The 16,836-nt window shown below is 42.3% G+C and overlaps 1 protein-coding gene across 1 annotated transcript in view; it reads right to left on the reverse strand.

Annotated features, from left to right (window-relative positions):
• Positions 1–16,836, reverse strand: part of agrn (agrin) — a 315,332-nt gene that overhangs the window by 106,512 nt on the left and 191,984 nt on the right. Inside the window, exons 5-6 of the mRNA XM_080470074.1 lie at positions 5,826–6,050; positions 2,561–2,797 (exon numbers count right to left, since the gene is read on the reverse strand). Of these exons, the coding sequence (XP_080326200.1) occupies positions 2,561–2,797; positions 5,826–6,050 (462 nt within the window). The remainder of the gene's footprint in view (positions 1–2,560; positions 2,798–5,825; positions 6,051–16,836) is intronic.

Raw genomic sequence — 16,836 nt, forward strand, 5'->3', positions numbered from 1 at the left:
TCTGGAGGCGCTCACTAGGCTCCGAATTTATTTCATTCCTGATCAGTGGATCAAATTTGTACAGCAATTCAATTCCTTCATCTCTTTTCTTTAAAAGCCTGTCATGCCACACTTAATTACGTCGCCGCCGTATCTGAGTGAGAGGACTACGAGGATGTGCAATGTCATGGTTACAAGACGGAATGGCCATTTTCATTAGTTACCAATTTGTAATTTGCTTAGGGATATGATTTCATGGATCTCTGTTTCAAATTGAATTATTCTTTCATTTGAAAAAATAAAAAAAATAAAAAAAGATGTCCTTCTTCTTGCTCCCGTTTTGCGCACAAACCCACATCACTACTTAGTCTGGGATTTGAGCGGTTTTAAGCCGACTCGCATCCACCAGGCCCGTCGAAATCCCGTGTATCAGCCTCAGAGCTGGCTGTAGCGGAGGACATCCTGCAGTGATCTATTCTTGTCCGTCGCCTTGTCAGGGGGTCTTAGAACATGGGTGGGGGTCTCCGAGCATTACCGCAGTAAACTAACACAGCTGTGGCTTTGTGGAGGCCCCGCCAACAACACAGCGGGAAAATTGGATTTCCTCCGATGGCTATCAGATATACAGTAAAAGCTGACAGCTCTTTGTTGACTAAGGCTTAAACCCCGTGTTCTAATAGCACAGATAACAGCCCTGGAGGCTCTTATCAGGCCCGGGAAGGCGAGTGTGAGTTTGGGTACAGTGCAGACCCCGAGACCTCACAGTCATTTATCTCCGTATCACAGAACACAATCCAGTCACAGTTCAATTTTTAATGGGAGCTCACCTACGTCGATAAAAACATTCACTGTGAAATGTGTTCAGGGAAAGAAGTTTCAAGTCTGCTCAGAAATATTATTACGATTTCAAGCCTGTGAATAATTCCTATTAAACTTTATTTAGGGGAGTTTTTGCAGTTATTATATGAAAAGAAATACAATTTAGCAGTGAAATTACACAAGTTATGTTTACAAAAATCCACTGACTTAAGTGTCATGAACATGTTAGCACTGTGAAAATATTATATTTAGCATGAACCTTTCAATACCTATTTTAAACATATATTTAGCATTCACTAATATGACATATTTAAAATAAAATATCTGTGTTTAATATCTATAATGAAATCACAGCAGAAACATATTTAAAGGCTGATATTCAATCAATCAGTCAATCAATCAATTATCCATTGTGTTCACAGCCCATTATCCTATCGCAGTATAATATACAATATACAAAAAATATATGAACTGATCGAGAAATAAATAATTTTACCATAAAAATTTAGAATTTCCAATATACATAGTTTTCATATCAAGAAATAACCGTGGAGCAAACATTTGTAAACGGACAGCGTTTTAAGTAGGCGTGTGCGATGAGTGGACTAAACAGCTAAATGTTTTCCCCTTGTCAGTCTGCATGTAAAATATTCTTCAGTTAAACCGATCGGTGTTGCGTTCATGTAAAAGCTATTTTCATCTCAATAATACCGACAAGGGGACATGCCATGCACGGATCCCTTCAGTGGAGCGATGCTCAAGAATAACTCAGGAATTATAATTCAGCAGTGTCAGACACACTGATTTGACATCATTTACCCAGAGACACAATAACAGCAACAGCTTTGTAAGATGAACTTCTACTTCATTTCGCCCAAAGGAGTCAGGACAAGAGTGAAATACGCTGAGTACACTGGGCTGAAGTTTAACTGCTTGCTCTGTATTTTTCCTTTTGTAGATTAGTCGACTAGTTTTAATTCAAGTTAACAAACATTAATATCCCCAGTTTGAAGGTCAAACATCTCGGTTGAAATATGAATTGTGGTCAATGTCTGAAATGTTATAGCAAAACAAGTGGACTCTGTCTCCAAACAAGAGGGCAGGAGCTAACACAGGTAAAATCTGACACCTTATCACTTAAATTCAACTTTATTTATATAGCACCAACATTTCTAGGTGCTTCTAGGTCGTCTTGTATTATATGTACCTGAAAACTAACAAAACAAACATGTGACGTCAGCAACAATAAAATCAATCAGTTGCTGCCAGGTTCATCGGATCCAGCCACTGCGGTCTGAGTTTTTACCTCCCATCGTAGAGATTAATCAGCTATGATAGCAGTATTATCCTTCCATCAAGTCATGCTCTGACGCCATCCTTTTAGCTGAGAAGCCAAAGCTTCCGGTAATTCACAACAAAGTCGATTTTTGCAATCAAATGCAGTCTAATATATCGGATTGATGACTGAGATAAAACCTTGTGGGTTTAGCACTAAATCAGCTTTTTTAAATGGTTTTCTGTTTGGAAAGGCAAAATAACAGTTTTCCTTCTGAAAAATGGTATCATAATCGAGTAAGTTTCCAAAAAGCAATCCAGAGCATTACCATATTTTTACTGCTATTTGTTCTCACTGCTGTTCATAATTTTTGTGATTTACACACATTTCCTCACAAGCTAATTCACACACGTCCCGCCATGTCACTTGGGTTTGCAGTTAGAGACTCATTCTAACCTCTCCACATCTCATAGATTCAGCCCTTACCTCCTCCGATCCTCGCTCTCCTGCACTGTCCTGAGTGGATCTTCCTCAGCTTGAGGCCTTTCTGCACGCCCGTGGCCATCATGGCACACTCGCTGGCGTAGGTGTGGCCGTCGCTCGCGCACAGAGGCTCGCTGCTGGGGGGACACGACTCCGGGGGTCCAAAGATGAGGGGCTGGCGCGTGAGGGCCTCCACCCGGCACATCGTGTTCAGGCTGTTCTCGCTGTCTTTGCATGGATCTGAGGAGACACGGACAATTTACGAGCATGTCCTAGTTATTGTGGCCATTTGATATGAGAACAAACCAGATTTGTGGATAATTGATGCTTTGGACTGACGAAACGTGAACAACAATGTGCTGGCAAATGAACAAAAAGCATGAAACTATAACAGGATGCGGTGCTTTAATTGCCTTATGGTTGGAAACTGTTCAAGTTCCTCCAAAGAAAATGCCTTCCATCCCATTATAGAGCTTTGGTGTGTCGGCTTTTAATTAGCAATAAACAACGATACACCTGACCAGCTGAAAACGGGCTGGCTGAAGTTAGTTCTTTATAAGACACCGAGCAGAGAAGGAAAGAGAAAAGAAGAGGTCTGCTTCATTGATATTATCGGTGGCTGGGCAGCTGAGAGCAGCTCTGTGGAGGATGGTGGATGTGACCGGGAAACAAGGAAATGGATGAAGGGGCGATTGGTTTGATTTGCTCCCATGCGCCTCCCCTTCTTCCGCCTGGTCTGACTTGCTCGGCCCTATCAGTCCCTGATCATAATGGAATTGGTTGCTGGATCTGCAGGATGGGTGAGTCGGGGGGGGGGAGGGCAAGACTCCTTGAAACAGGAGCCCAGGCTTTATCCTGCTCGCCACGCTTTCAGCATGTGGAAAGACAAAGGATTTATGGAGCACCGTGACATATTAAATCACTGCCAAGCTGCCGGCGACTCATTCAAAACACACCGAGGATGAAACAGCCTATCATCGGGAAAGGAGTAGAAAGGAAAGGAAGGAGAATGAGGAATAGAGAATGAGGTTGGGGAGCGGCTTCCAAAGACCTCTGGCAGCGATACAAAGAGCGACAATGCCGGGACATAAAAAGGGACGGAGCGCTTTGGCTGCACAAGGCCGGGAGGCGGAGTGACCGCTGGCCAGGCCTTGAATTGTTTACTATCAGCACAATGCAAAAGCCTGCACAGGCTAGCAACCCGGCAAACAGGGGTTTGATCGTGATGCACGCAGCGTCTCTGCATGACGCAGTGCCTCAGCCGCCAGCCAGACCATTATCTGAGAAAAAGACCATTACCTCCCATTAACTGAGAAGAACAGCTTCCAGGATCCACGCTTTCCTCTGAGCCGAGCAAGTAGGGTAATTACAAAAAGAATGGCCTGTTTGCTGCAAAAAATAAGCAGCGAGGATAAATCAACTGCATTTGTCTGGCTCGGGCGTGCAACTTGAAATAGCCCAATGCTTTAGATAAAATGGCTGAGGGAAGATTTAGAGGACCATAAAGGCCGGCCGGTTCCCTGAGCCCCAGCCCTCCCCGGGGAGGACGGGGTAACTTGGGGTCACTTTGGCCGAATCCTCCTGGATTTATAAGAGCCACCTTCTGCCCGTGGACCCACGTATTCATCTCTCATTGCCCACAAACCCGCTCTGTCTCCTGGAGGCTCCATGCTGCTAAAAGAAAGAGTTAGTGTCTGCTGTTCTTTTTCTTCTATTTGGCTTGCCAGGAATAAAGAAAAGAAGAAGAAAAAAAAAAAAAAAAAACTTAAAAGTTGGGCGCCTTGGAAGAGTAAACAACTATTGCCTGATTATAACAAGGATGAGGGAGAAAGAAAAAAAAAGCAGATGAAAACGACAGCTCTGAAGACCTACTTAGAGGAAACAACAATTCACACCACAGGAGTACCTGTGTCTGTGTGAAGCAAAGCAACCGGAATGAGGAATGAGAATTAGCAGAGCCTCGCGGTGAGTGAGCGGGGTACGTGAAGGAGAGACTACAAAAGGTAGACGCAGTAAACAGAAGAAAAAAGAAGACAAGCGGGGAGGAGAAAGTCATGGAGGAAGTTTTCCTGACAGTCATTGAATCAGTCGTTTCCATTTCAAGCCACCTCAAAATCTCCAGCTTTGCTTCCTCCCAGGTGACTGCATCATTACAGATTTAATATCAGGGGGTTTGGGGCTCATTAAACAAATATGAAGATTGTATCTTCATCTGAGAGAAATTACAATGAGCATTCTTGACTATTGACTATGACATCTGGGTTATCTCTGCGGTACGATAAACACAGGCAGATTTCAGGGATTTCATATTTGCTGATGCATGTAATCAAAATTAAAACAAAAATGTAGATGAAATGAAGATTTTTTCCCCCTTCAAATTACAGGCATTCTTGTTATTGCCTCAAAGGTGAAAAAAGGAGAACATTTGCCTTTTTAGTGTTTTGGTGGCTGCACATTGGATTAGTGGTTTGCACTGTTCCCTTACAGCAAAGAGATGCCTGGTTTGAATCCTGGCTTAGGAGGGCTTCTGCATGAAGTTTGCCTGTTCTCCATGTGGATAACTGAGTTTTATTTTTTCTGGTTTCCTTCAATAGTTTGAGATCATGTTTGCTATTGAATACAGTTAATCTTCCAAAAGTGCAACTCTCTGTGAGGAAGATCAAGATTTGGTACACAGTAACTATAGCCTGGTATGCATGTGATAAGGAGATGACTAGAATTTGGCCTCAAGTTGTAGCTCAAGTCTTCGAAAAAAAAGCAATTTTTTTTTAATTTGCATTCAAAATATAAAGAAAAATAAGATCTAAACATCTCCAATTAGTGTCATCATATTGCGTTGATGCTCCTTGCAGGATTTTATTTGAAACTTCATTGAAATTTATTCACCATTTTTTATGATGGCATAATGTGCTTCAAAGTCAATATTCAGAAACTTTGGAATGTACTGGTATACTAGAGTTTGCAAGTTCTCTATGAGCACATGTGGGTTTGCGGTAAGTATTTTCTGGTTTCCTCCAATAGTCTAAGATCATGCTTATTAATGCAAATGACATCTTTAAATTGTCCATATTTGTGACTCTAGGTTAAAAAGTTCAAGATTAAAATAATAAAACTTGGAAATTTGACTTCATCCAACTGTCTCTATTAAGTGTCTTGATTAACCAGCGGGATTTTAATTAAACATGTATCTAATTTCTGATGACATAACATGCTTAAAAGTCAACATTCACAAACGTCTGAATATACTTTGGACAAAAATGTCTGTTACCGCAGTGTCCTTGGTATTGCACGCGGATGTTCTTCTGGTTCTTGCAGGCGTGCTGATGGAGCTCGCAGTCATTGCGGTAGTCCTTCCCGTCGCTGCCGCACACCGTCTGCTCGGCTTTGCCGTCGCAGCCGAGGGGACACATGCACTTGGCCGACAGGCCGTCGGACGACTGTATGCAGGTGCTGCCGTAGCTGCAGGTAACATCAGCGCAGGGGTCCTTCAACGCTGCAGCAGAAGACGAACAGAGAAACGAGGTCAGGGAAAGGTTAAGCAGTAGGACGCTGAATGCTGAAGAGCAACAAAAAAAAAAAAAAAAGACAAAACACACCATTCGAGAGAGAGCTGGCATGCTTTCAGAAGCAGTTATTCTGGGTTTGAACAACTACTTGACACCCCTGAGTAAAGATGTGCTGCCACAGCTGCCTGCTCGTACAAACAAGTTGCGTCTCATTTCGCAGAGCAGCACGAATTGAATCTGAAGCTTTGCATTCGCGACACATTCTCCACTGCTATGCTCGAGCATGTTTTAATCGCCATGAGTGGAAAGCAGCCCGCTGAATATTTACCTTTTCCTCAAATTAGACCAAGAGAGGAAACAGGAGAGGTATTTCCCAGCCCCTCAGGACTCTGTTTCCACCCTAATTAAACAGCCCGCCACTTTGCCGCCAAGTGACTTACTCCAAAGACGGAGAAGGTGCAACTTTTCATTTTGTGTGCGCTCACAACCGATGAGGGCTTTTCCCGGGCCTCATATGCTTGACAAAAGGCGGCAATGAGATTACAATCGCTGTCATTTCGCAGCACGATACATATTTATGACTGTCACGGACAAACATGCTCTCCCATGAGAGCGAAGCAGAGCATCGGCAGCCCTCTCATTTCCTAAGCCTGCCACTTTTAGAATAAATATTTATCCATGTCTGATATTATCCCCTCTTTTGTTGCAAGCAACATCAATGAATTTAATTTAAAGGCTGCAAGTGTATATATTGAATCTCAAACTCGAGCGTTACGCCTGGCTTATTCCCCGTTTCTCTCACCAGTCCTCATTTTGAAGACAAGACAAAAGCAGAATGTGTTTCAGGGGTGTCTTTTCCTGTCTTTTTTTTTTTTAATTCAATACCTGCCTCAGGATGGAGTGGCACTGCCTTGTTAATAAGAGACCAGAATATGTGCGGAGATGTATTATGGATGTGTAAGGAGACAGGAGTGCTACAAGGAGTGCTCTTGATCAAAGCGCATCCCCCCCACCATGCTTTCCTCATCTTCATGACACATTTCCCCCTTCTTTTTTATTTTATTTTTCGCTCTCTGCTGTCAAGGTCTTTTGAGGTTTTGAGAGTTAATGAACAGATCTTTTTATATTTTATCTGTGCAGGAACTTTGAAACTGACTCCACACCTCATTTATCGGCAACTCCAAAATACAGCACTAAACTGCAACTGTGACTAAAGGAGAGCGATGGAAAATGGCTCAATGGAATCTAAAGTCGCTACATGAGAGACACTGACGATGGTTCAAAGGAGTTATATGTGGACCAGAGAATAACTGTGACACATGGCCCCCACTGACACCGACTCCTATTACTTACTAAGACTGTGGCGCGGCGCCATAATCTGATTTGAACTGATAATACCTTCTACTCATTTTCGCAGACTTAAATGTGAATGGAGTTTGGTTCTTTCGACGAGTCTGAAAAGATGACATAAATCCCGGTAACATATCCAAGAGCCATTTTCATCCTTCAAACCAGGACTTCATGCTTTAACTGGAGCTGCCGTTCAGAGTTGCACTCGTCAGCTGCAGAATTATTGCAAAGTTTACCCATAATAGTGTGAAACCTGGTTGTACTGCCACTATTACTCTGCATAGATCAGCGCAGAGCTGCAATGGAAACAGAAAATCTCTGCGTAAATAGTTCACGTGAATACTGAATATGGGCCATAAAATAAAAAAAAAATACCATATCTTTCAGAGTATATGTTGTACTTTTGTAGATTGTTGGCTGGTGATACCACTTAGATAAAGCTGTGACCGACACATAAATATATAATGACACATACCATCTATGACCACTAGAAGTCACTGTATGACAATAGAATGCTGCTACAGGTATAAAACTACCAACTCCCAGGAGAATATGGACTAAGAGTTATGACACTCTGGAGGCAGCCATTTTTCTTATTGGTCATCTACTTGTGCATGTGCACAAGAACTATTTACTACAGCCATGGTGCGCATATGCAGAAGCAACGATTGCAAAAAGTTGCATTTTCTGTGACTCAAAAACCCCCTTGTCATGTCAATGGCCTTCAAGTTACAAGAAGGGTTTTCAGTTTCCACTTGAAGACTGTTTGTAAACTCCCATAGACATCCCTTACCAAACCAATTGTGTTCATACGCAATCAGTGTGTTCATAATTACACTCCAGAAACATAAGAGAAACAATCTTACAATGTCGAACCACAACTAAATCTTCCCGTAAACACTTATTATTTGAGTCTTGTGATAAATCAGCCATAAAATATCAGTAGCAGCTTTGTTGTATCAGCCAGAGCAGACAAAAGGTCATGTTAAACCATAATGGCAGTAGTTAATTGCAAAAAGTGTTCAATTCAAGCCGCACTGGCTTGAACTGCAGGAGGATCCTGTTGGGAGGTGAAGGTTGTAGGAACAGGAGGTGGGGTGGGGGGTAGCTAGAGAGGGCCTTCTGTTTGCTTTGTGACGGTAAACAGCATTCGCCTTGCACTTCTTGGTCTCATTAAATAATAGCTCGGCCTCTCTCGCTCTCTCCTTCTCCTCCGGGCAAAGCTGGTGTCTTGACAGACGCATTGAGGTGGAGGCCGAAAGCATGAGGGCACGAGAGCTAGGTAAGAAAGGAAGGGGCGGCGGGGGCTCTCCATTTGAATGCTAACAGGAGCTGATTTGACACGAAGCGCCTCCTCGATGCCGCGTTAGCGCAGATAAAACCTCCATTCTCAGACTCAGACAAGCAGGCAAATTGCCTGGCGAATATGATCGTGTAGCAAATGGAGAAGAATGGAGAGAAAAAAAAACCCACACACAGACATGTTCACCACAGCGAACTTCTGGGAGTTATTGCTTATATTTTCTCATTATCATCATGTGAAATGTGGAAGAAGAGACGAGGAAGTGTGGCGCTCGAAAAGTCAGGAGAGCTGGCTTTACTAAATTAGAACGATCCTCGCTGCCAATTAGACGGGTCTCCCTCGCTGGAGTGAAGCACAGCGAGGTTCAGACCGCAGAGATAATGAGAAAAAAAGACTGATACGGCTACAGATAGAGGGAGAGGAAAAGACGTGAAGTTACAGTGAGGCGCCGGCAATCCTGAGCAAACACAGTGGGAGATGATGTCTGCAGTTTATGATTAGAAATGGGAGGCCAACACTTGGAGGGCCCAATTAGAAGAGGAGGCATTTAAAGGCTGTTTATACTATAGATACAGCACTTTCATTTTTAGAGACACTTTTGACTTATCATTGTCTGTTTACCACAACAGGAACCTTGCTCCAACCCTTTGCGGCAACAAGCATGCGCCTAATTGTTTTGGCTCATTTCAAGTGAAAACATAAAACCTTCGTGGAGTTGTGGGTGTTCCTTTACACCACTCAATGAAAACCGCTCCCAAGGTAGAACATTTTAAACGCTCTGAGTCCGTTACCGAGTAAATGGGAGAAAAATCGCAAAAGCTGCTACTGCGGATGTGCGCCACGGCGATAGTCAATAGTTATTCTCTTCTGCACATGTGCAAGTAGATCAACAATAGAAAACATGGCAGCCTTCAGAGTGTCATCAGTCCCAGTCCATATTCTCCAACAACAGCACCGACTAGTGGCGCTACAATAAAACAATGTCGTTTTCAGCGTTTTTGCCATTTCTGTGTAAACAGACATCATTTTCAAAACGTTGGTGTGTAAACGCAAATTTTTTCTGAAATGAAAATGCAAAAGCGATACAATTTCACTTGGAACATTGTCATGTAAATGGGGCCTCAGTCAGGGAGTTAGGAAGTGGTTGCTCACACTCCTTCCTCCCAGCAGGACAATCACTGGTTCAAGTCTCGGCTTGTGGTATGGCATGTGGGTTTTTCCTAAAATGAAATATGCAGTTGCCTTTAATAATGTTGAGTCTGGCCATGTTTAATGCAGATATTTGATTGGCGAAAAGGGAGAAGAAGCTGCATCAAAACAAGAGATGAAAACACAAGTTTGTGAAAGGTTTCAGTTTGTGACTGGACACTGACAAGTTAAAGCAGAGGAGATGGGATGAAAAATGTGCAAGATGTGGAGATTTTGCTGACCAAGTGCAGGAACCGAGGACTGAACAGAGGACTGTGTTACTCTGGCCTGAATTGAAGCTTATTTCTATTGTCACTCAGTCACATCCAGCTACGAGAGGACACGACTTGTTGAACTCAGAATCACAGGTGTCCCTTCGGCCTTTTCTCAACACTTAAAGAAAGTTTCACACCAAAGCTGCTGAGAGTTGTAATTTCACCTCAATCCTCTTCACTTTGCAGGCAAGTTTATTTTTTTCCCCCTCTGCCTGCATGAAAATTCAATATGTTGGAATGCGTACCTCGTGGTATATTTGACGACTGTGGAGTAAAAACATTTGCACCTCGGGCTGTAAGTCTCGCTGCGGAGCTACGTGAGTGGAGGATGGCACAGTGTGCTGGTTTAATTACAGGAGGTGAACCCTTTTTTATTGAGTATTAGTTTGACATCGAACGTATGACAACTGAGAGGGACGGAACCTCCGACACGCTACAGGGGAGCAGGTGATGAGAAGGGAGGAGCCAGGTGTGGAGAGGGCGATGGGGGGCAGAGGAGTTCTGGAGGAGGCAGATTACGGTGATCCTCTCCTCTCCTCTCCTCTCCTCAGGCGAGAAGCTGTGAGCCACTGTTTTCTACTGCACTTTATTAATGCTTCATTAGGGACAGGGAGCTGTCAGCGTCGTGCTGGCTTTACTTGACACGCTGCCCAGATGTGTATGTGTGTGTGTGTGTGTGTGTGTGTGTGAGAGAGAGAGAGAGAGAAAGTGTGTGTGTGCAGAATATGCACATTCATATATGCCAGAGCACACGGACAGGCAGCCAGGGAGTTCAGATAAGTCTCCAAGTAAGTTTGTGTTGCATTTATATGTGTATCTAGGCAAGCATGCGAAGGTGTGTGTGTCTGCGTGTCTGTGTGTGCGTGAGTTGTGTGTATAGCACTTCCTGTTGTGCTGGTAGTGATAAGGGAGGGAGCTGGGTTTGAAGCTAATCAAATGCAATGATGCGATGTGGGGAGACTTGGCAGTGTGTCTTCTAATCAAGAAACAACCCCCACCATGGCAGCCTCCACCATCACCAGCAGGGAGCGAGGGCGAGAGAGAGAGAGAGAGAGAGAGAGAGAGAGAGAGAGAGAGAGAGAGAGAGAGAGAGAGAGAGAATAATAGAAATAATACAGTATGAGAATTTACTTCAAGAACCAGAATCCCATAAAGCATGCAGATACTATCACTCCTCAAACCTGCAGGTACAAAAGTTGTTGAACATTGAAAAACTTCCATGTAACAACCAATAATGTAATAATGTTGGCCCTTTTCAATGTAACAAAGTCCGAAATGTAATAACTAAGCACAATTGTAATAAGACGTTTGATGAAATATCATAATAACATTTTGCAAATAAGGTAATAATTCATTACCTGATTGAAGTAGCAGTGAAATCATCACTTTGAAAATGTAAAAGAGCAGCCAGTAATTTTTGCAGTTTGCTTTTATAAAACGTGGATGCTATCGTCATCAAATTCATTCATTGATATTACACATTCTGCAACACTCTCCGTCATGGTTGCAAAAGATATTTTATTCCGCCATTGGCGAGTTATTACATTATTGGCTTCATTACATTTCAGAATAGCCACAATGATTACGCTCTTGATTGTCACAGTTGTGCTACATCTCTCCGAGAGTTTTTAAATGAGAATACAAAGAACACATTCTGACTCCAGGTGCTCATTGAAAGCTGCACTTAACCACAGTCTCATATTAGCAACGGCTCAAATAACTGTGAAGTCAAATGAAGATAGATGCAGAACATTAGTCTGCAGAGGATATCCACTGCAGACAATCCTTTACTAAAACCGTAATATACAATAATTCAAAGGTGATTTCTCATCAATAGTCACATAAGATCAATATGTTTTGATAAGAAAAGACATTCATCGATTAACCCACCAAGATATCCATCTGTTTTGCTTCCTGTCCATTACAGGTAACCAACATTTAGTAAGTCCAGCGAACATGATGAATTTATATGGAACATCACTAAAAATCTGATTACAAAGATTAACCAGATGATTATATCAGCAGGATGTAGCATGTTTAAAAGCCGCAGATAAAAACACGGTTTTACATGTTTCAGTTCGTTATCAGATTTATTTCCAACATTTTTAAAAACACAATATCTTCCAGATGTAAAAGAACAAAAGAAATCTGATTAATGGCCGTGAGGTAGACAGATTATTGGGGAGGAATCTAGATGTGTTAATCTGATGTTTGATAATCAGATACTGTACCTGCTGTTACGATAAACCATATCAAATTAAGCTGATCACTTGAATAATCTGATGGCGCCAATAATCTGATAATGACTGGATTTGTAGAGACTGATGCTCCAAATAACAACATTTGTTTTCAGAACATTTCAACTTTACTTCTCATTATTTGAGATTCGGCCTTACTTTTCAAAACATCACTGTTCGAAGTTTCTCTGATTATTCGAACTTCACCATGACCATCACTAACACCACACCAACTGCATTAACGCTGCGCTTTTTTTTTTCCAAAGTCCAAATATTAAAATTGCTTTTATCTTCACCATCAGACCACATGTAGTCGCCCGCCAGCGGTTTGTGAGAATCTGTGGTTTAAATTAGAGTACATGAAGCATGAGATTAAACATTTTTTACTTTTTTTTTTTTTTTTAAGCTGGCAGTTTAACATAATCACGGCTTCCGGCCGTACCTTTACCCATCCATGCTATGTTAAAAGATTACAGTTTGAATCATCAGACACAACATGTTAAGAAAAACAAGAAGTTGACTGATGCAGAGCAGGAACCGCAGGTTATTAAGGACCAAGTAACACTTGCTTTTCAATAAGATAGATTCATTTTGAACAGAGCTCCGTGGTACTTCCGACTTCTCCATGTGGCCTCTTCCGGAAAATCATTTCCCACCCCTGACGGAGACATGCTGGGCTCAAAATTCGGATTCCAGAACTGAATGTTTATTTTGTGAGGAAAAGTGCTTGAAGTAATATGAAGAGTACTTCAAAGTAGAAAAATAAAAAAATAAAAAAGGCTACCATTGTGTCTCCAGTCGTGTGGACTCACACTTACCCTTCCTATTCTAAGTGCACAAGTTCACTGCTCACTGTCAAGACAGTGCAGAATGCCGGCAGGCTCCGGGCGGTGTGAGCGCTCAGGAAACTCAGTGTGAGAAGTAGCACACTTCTCACTCTCGGGGGCTGTTAAGATACTTAACCGAGTCACAGCTCAAAATACGCCGGTGTTAGTTGCGCCCAGTGATGCAACTTGAAGTGGGTCTATGTTGTATCAGCATCAGCTATTGGTTAATAAAGATTTAAATCTCAACAAAGTCAGAATTCAATTTGTGTATCCCTGCGCCACAGCCTGCAGAGATTCTGCCACTAATCAGAGATTAAATGTTGCAATCAACATTTATGGTAAGTGGATAAAGTAAGTCTCAAGTCAGAGAACACTAATTATCACTGCGGGCTCGTCGGTGCATTAATAGTGTGGTGCATCAATGTTACTGAACCAACAAAAGAACTTGATTTAAGTTAGGGGCGTCAAACTCATTTCAGTCCACTAAGCACAAACTTGCCTGGTCTGACGGCAGCTGGGCTGTAGCAGTAAATGATAGCATGGCGCACTTTAAATGCGATCCAGTGGGCCTGATTTACTGAGAACAAAGTATGCTAAATTGCATGTTCATGCAAATACATTCAACTACGAATAACAGCATTCAAATGTTTTGGCCTGCATTAGACCCTGCGAACATGAGAATGATCTCCTGGAAACTGTTTAATTTCATCATGGAGCGACTCGCTGGAGGAATTTATAAAATATATCAGAGCATTACAGCAAATGAATATGAATTGGGGGGGGGGGGGGGGGGGGGGGGGGGGGGGGTAGTTCGATCACACAGTCAGAGGTCGTTTCAGGCCTGCTGAGGAAACGCCTCTCACCACAATAACAGCAGCATCTCCGCTGAAGGCTGAGCTGATTTGTTCCTCACTAGCAAAAGTGTTCAAAACAGACGCAATCATAAAGAACGGAAATGTTTTTAGACGCAGTAAATCACATCACACTGTAACAATAGGAGCATAAAATGCTCTGCGTATTCAGCGAGATGGATAGTGTGTGTTCAGTCAGACACTATCATCAGTGCTTCATCAGCTCCCACACGTGTGCTCACAATATCACGTTTGCAGCTATTTCTATACGCGCAAACCCTTAGTAGATCATGTACCATATGCCATGAATGAAGTTTTAGTTTGAAATATAAGCAAGAAGTTGATACATTCGGTTGATTTACCGACATAACTTTGGTCAAATTGATAGCTGACATTTGGATTTACAGACCTGGTAACACAACACTGGGCACTTGGCATGGTTTGTGGAGCGAAGGGGGCAAGCAGGGGAAAGATAAGCAGCTAAAATAAAATGATAGACAGCAGATGAGGAAGTGCTTTGCAGCTGGTAAGGGAGAAGTGTGTAGAAGTGAGATAAGAAAAAAAGGTCACAGCGGGAGCAGGAAAAAGCCATATGGAGTGGTCAGAAAATCAACAGACGAAATCAACAAACACCAAAATCCAAACCACTAAATATGGATGAGACTAAGCAGCCAGATATCCGAGCCGAGTGATGAGGAGGCAGGAGGCAGGGACTGAGGGAAGGCCAGAGGATTAACAGTACCACACACACACACACACACACACACGCACACGCACGTCTCCAACAGGCTGTCCCGACACACACGTACACGTACACGCACGCACGCACGCACGCACGCACGCACGCACGCACGCACGCACGCACACACACACACACACACACACATCTCACTTTCTCTACTGCGAGGCCAATGGCTGGAAGATGATTCTGGGTGTTTGATGTACTTCTTCAAAGAGCTCCATTGAACTGAAGCTGTTGCTCTCTTTTACACGCTCCGCTGTTTTACCCTTGAGAATGGAAAATGAACCGCAAAAAGCCCTCATCATCCTCCAGTCGCCCTCACGGAGAGCGGGCGACGCGTCGGTGTACAGTGTGGGTCGAGATTAGGCAACGCAGGAACGACAGTGGAAAAAATACTTTAATTGCTTCACTTGTTTTGGAAAACAAGAACATTTTCTGAAGAAATCAGTGGTAAAGAAATCTATAAAAGACAGATAATAAGACATTAAATTGAAGCAATGCAGAATTTTTTTTATTTTTTTTTTTTCTTGAGCCATAGCTGTCATTTTCCCATGGCAGATATCTCACGCTTGAAAGATGCAGTAAAGCACAGGTGGGCTGCTGCAATGTCTACACAGGGCCCATTTATTGTGCTGAGTGACAGAATGAAGGCAGGATGGGATTAAATCGTCTGGATGTGGCATTTATGACAAACAGACAGAGATGCATAGGTCTTTTACAATTTCACGCACACGCGCGCACACACAAGGAAAAAAAAACAAAACAACCTATATCTCCTCCACTTGAACCGCCTCATAATGTTTTCAAGAAATGGTCAAAATCCCACTGAGCCTCTCTTAGCTCAGACTCAAAACAATCTGAACAAAATCTGAAAAGAGTTGAGGTCAGAGGTCAGCGGAGAATCCCTGCAGCCAGAGAGGAAGAAATGAGACCTGATTGATGGAAATATTATAATCTGAAGCCACAACACAACCTGTATACACTATCACCTGATTATACTTCGCTCTCACACTTGCGAGCGCACATTCCGTTTATTCCGAATCACAATAGACTCATTTAAGTGCTTGACACATTTAGGAGCAGTTTTATTCTAAACTAAAAACAAAAATAAAAAAGGTTAATTCCATTTGGCCCCGTGAACCAGACCACCTATAGCAATATTATGTGTGGAGGTGTATATGAGCTTTCTGTTTTGAAGAAATAACATTTGACATGAAGTAACCTTCAGTATTGTATTCAATAAAAAATGTTCTTGTAATTCTATGCCGTTCGCTATATTATATCAATATATATGGTAACTTAAACATAGTCAAGAAACTTCAGCTTGTTTCAGTCAGAAAGGTTAAGCGCAGTGCAGTAAACACATCTGACCACTTCTGACCAGAGTTATGGATATAATCAAACTTTCATTTGCAAGAGTGTAAAATCCAGAAGGAAAAAAGTTATCGACGCAAAGTGACAGTGGAAATTATGTAAAGCTCCATAAATTGTAGAAGGATGTCAAAAGTAGTTTGAGTTTAGAAAACTCAGTAGTTAAAACCCATTTTAGGCCCCATTTAGACAACAAAGGCTTCATGAACTTTTGTTGCTTTTTGGGTTTATACGGCAACGGTGCCACCGAAAAACTGAACTTTTAGGAAAACCACTGCCAAGGTGAAAACACAGTGTTATGACTCGCAGTCCATATTGTCCTGGGACTTGGTAGTTTTATAGTTGAGAGTCACTGTAATAACAATCCAATTTCATTGTCAGTCCATGAGAATGTCCGTGTACTCGCCATTGTTATTGTTTATAGTGGTATTGTTCTCTTTGCGCATGGGCGTAGCTTCATTACAAAAACAAACAACAGCACCTACTAGTGGCCCAACATGAAAACTACATGGTTTTTAGTGTTTCTGCTATTGCTGTGTAAACAAATATCTTTTCTGAAAACGAAGACGCAAGTATTCACTTGAAGCATCAATGCTTCTGAAATAAAAATAAATAAATAAATAAAAACA

This window comes from Lipophrys pholis, assembly GCF_963383615.2.
Source record: "Lipophrys pholis genome assembly, chromosome: 8".
In the NCBI taxonomy this organism is placed as follows: Eukaryota; Metazoa; Chordata; class Actinopteri; order Blenniiformes; family Blenniidae; genus Lipophrys; species Lipophrys pholis.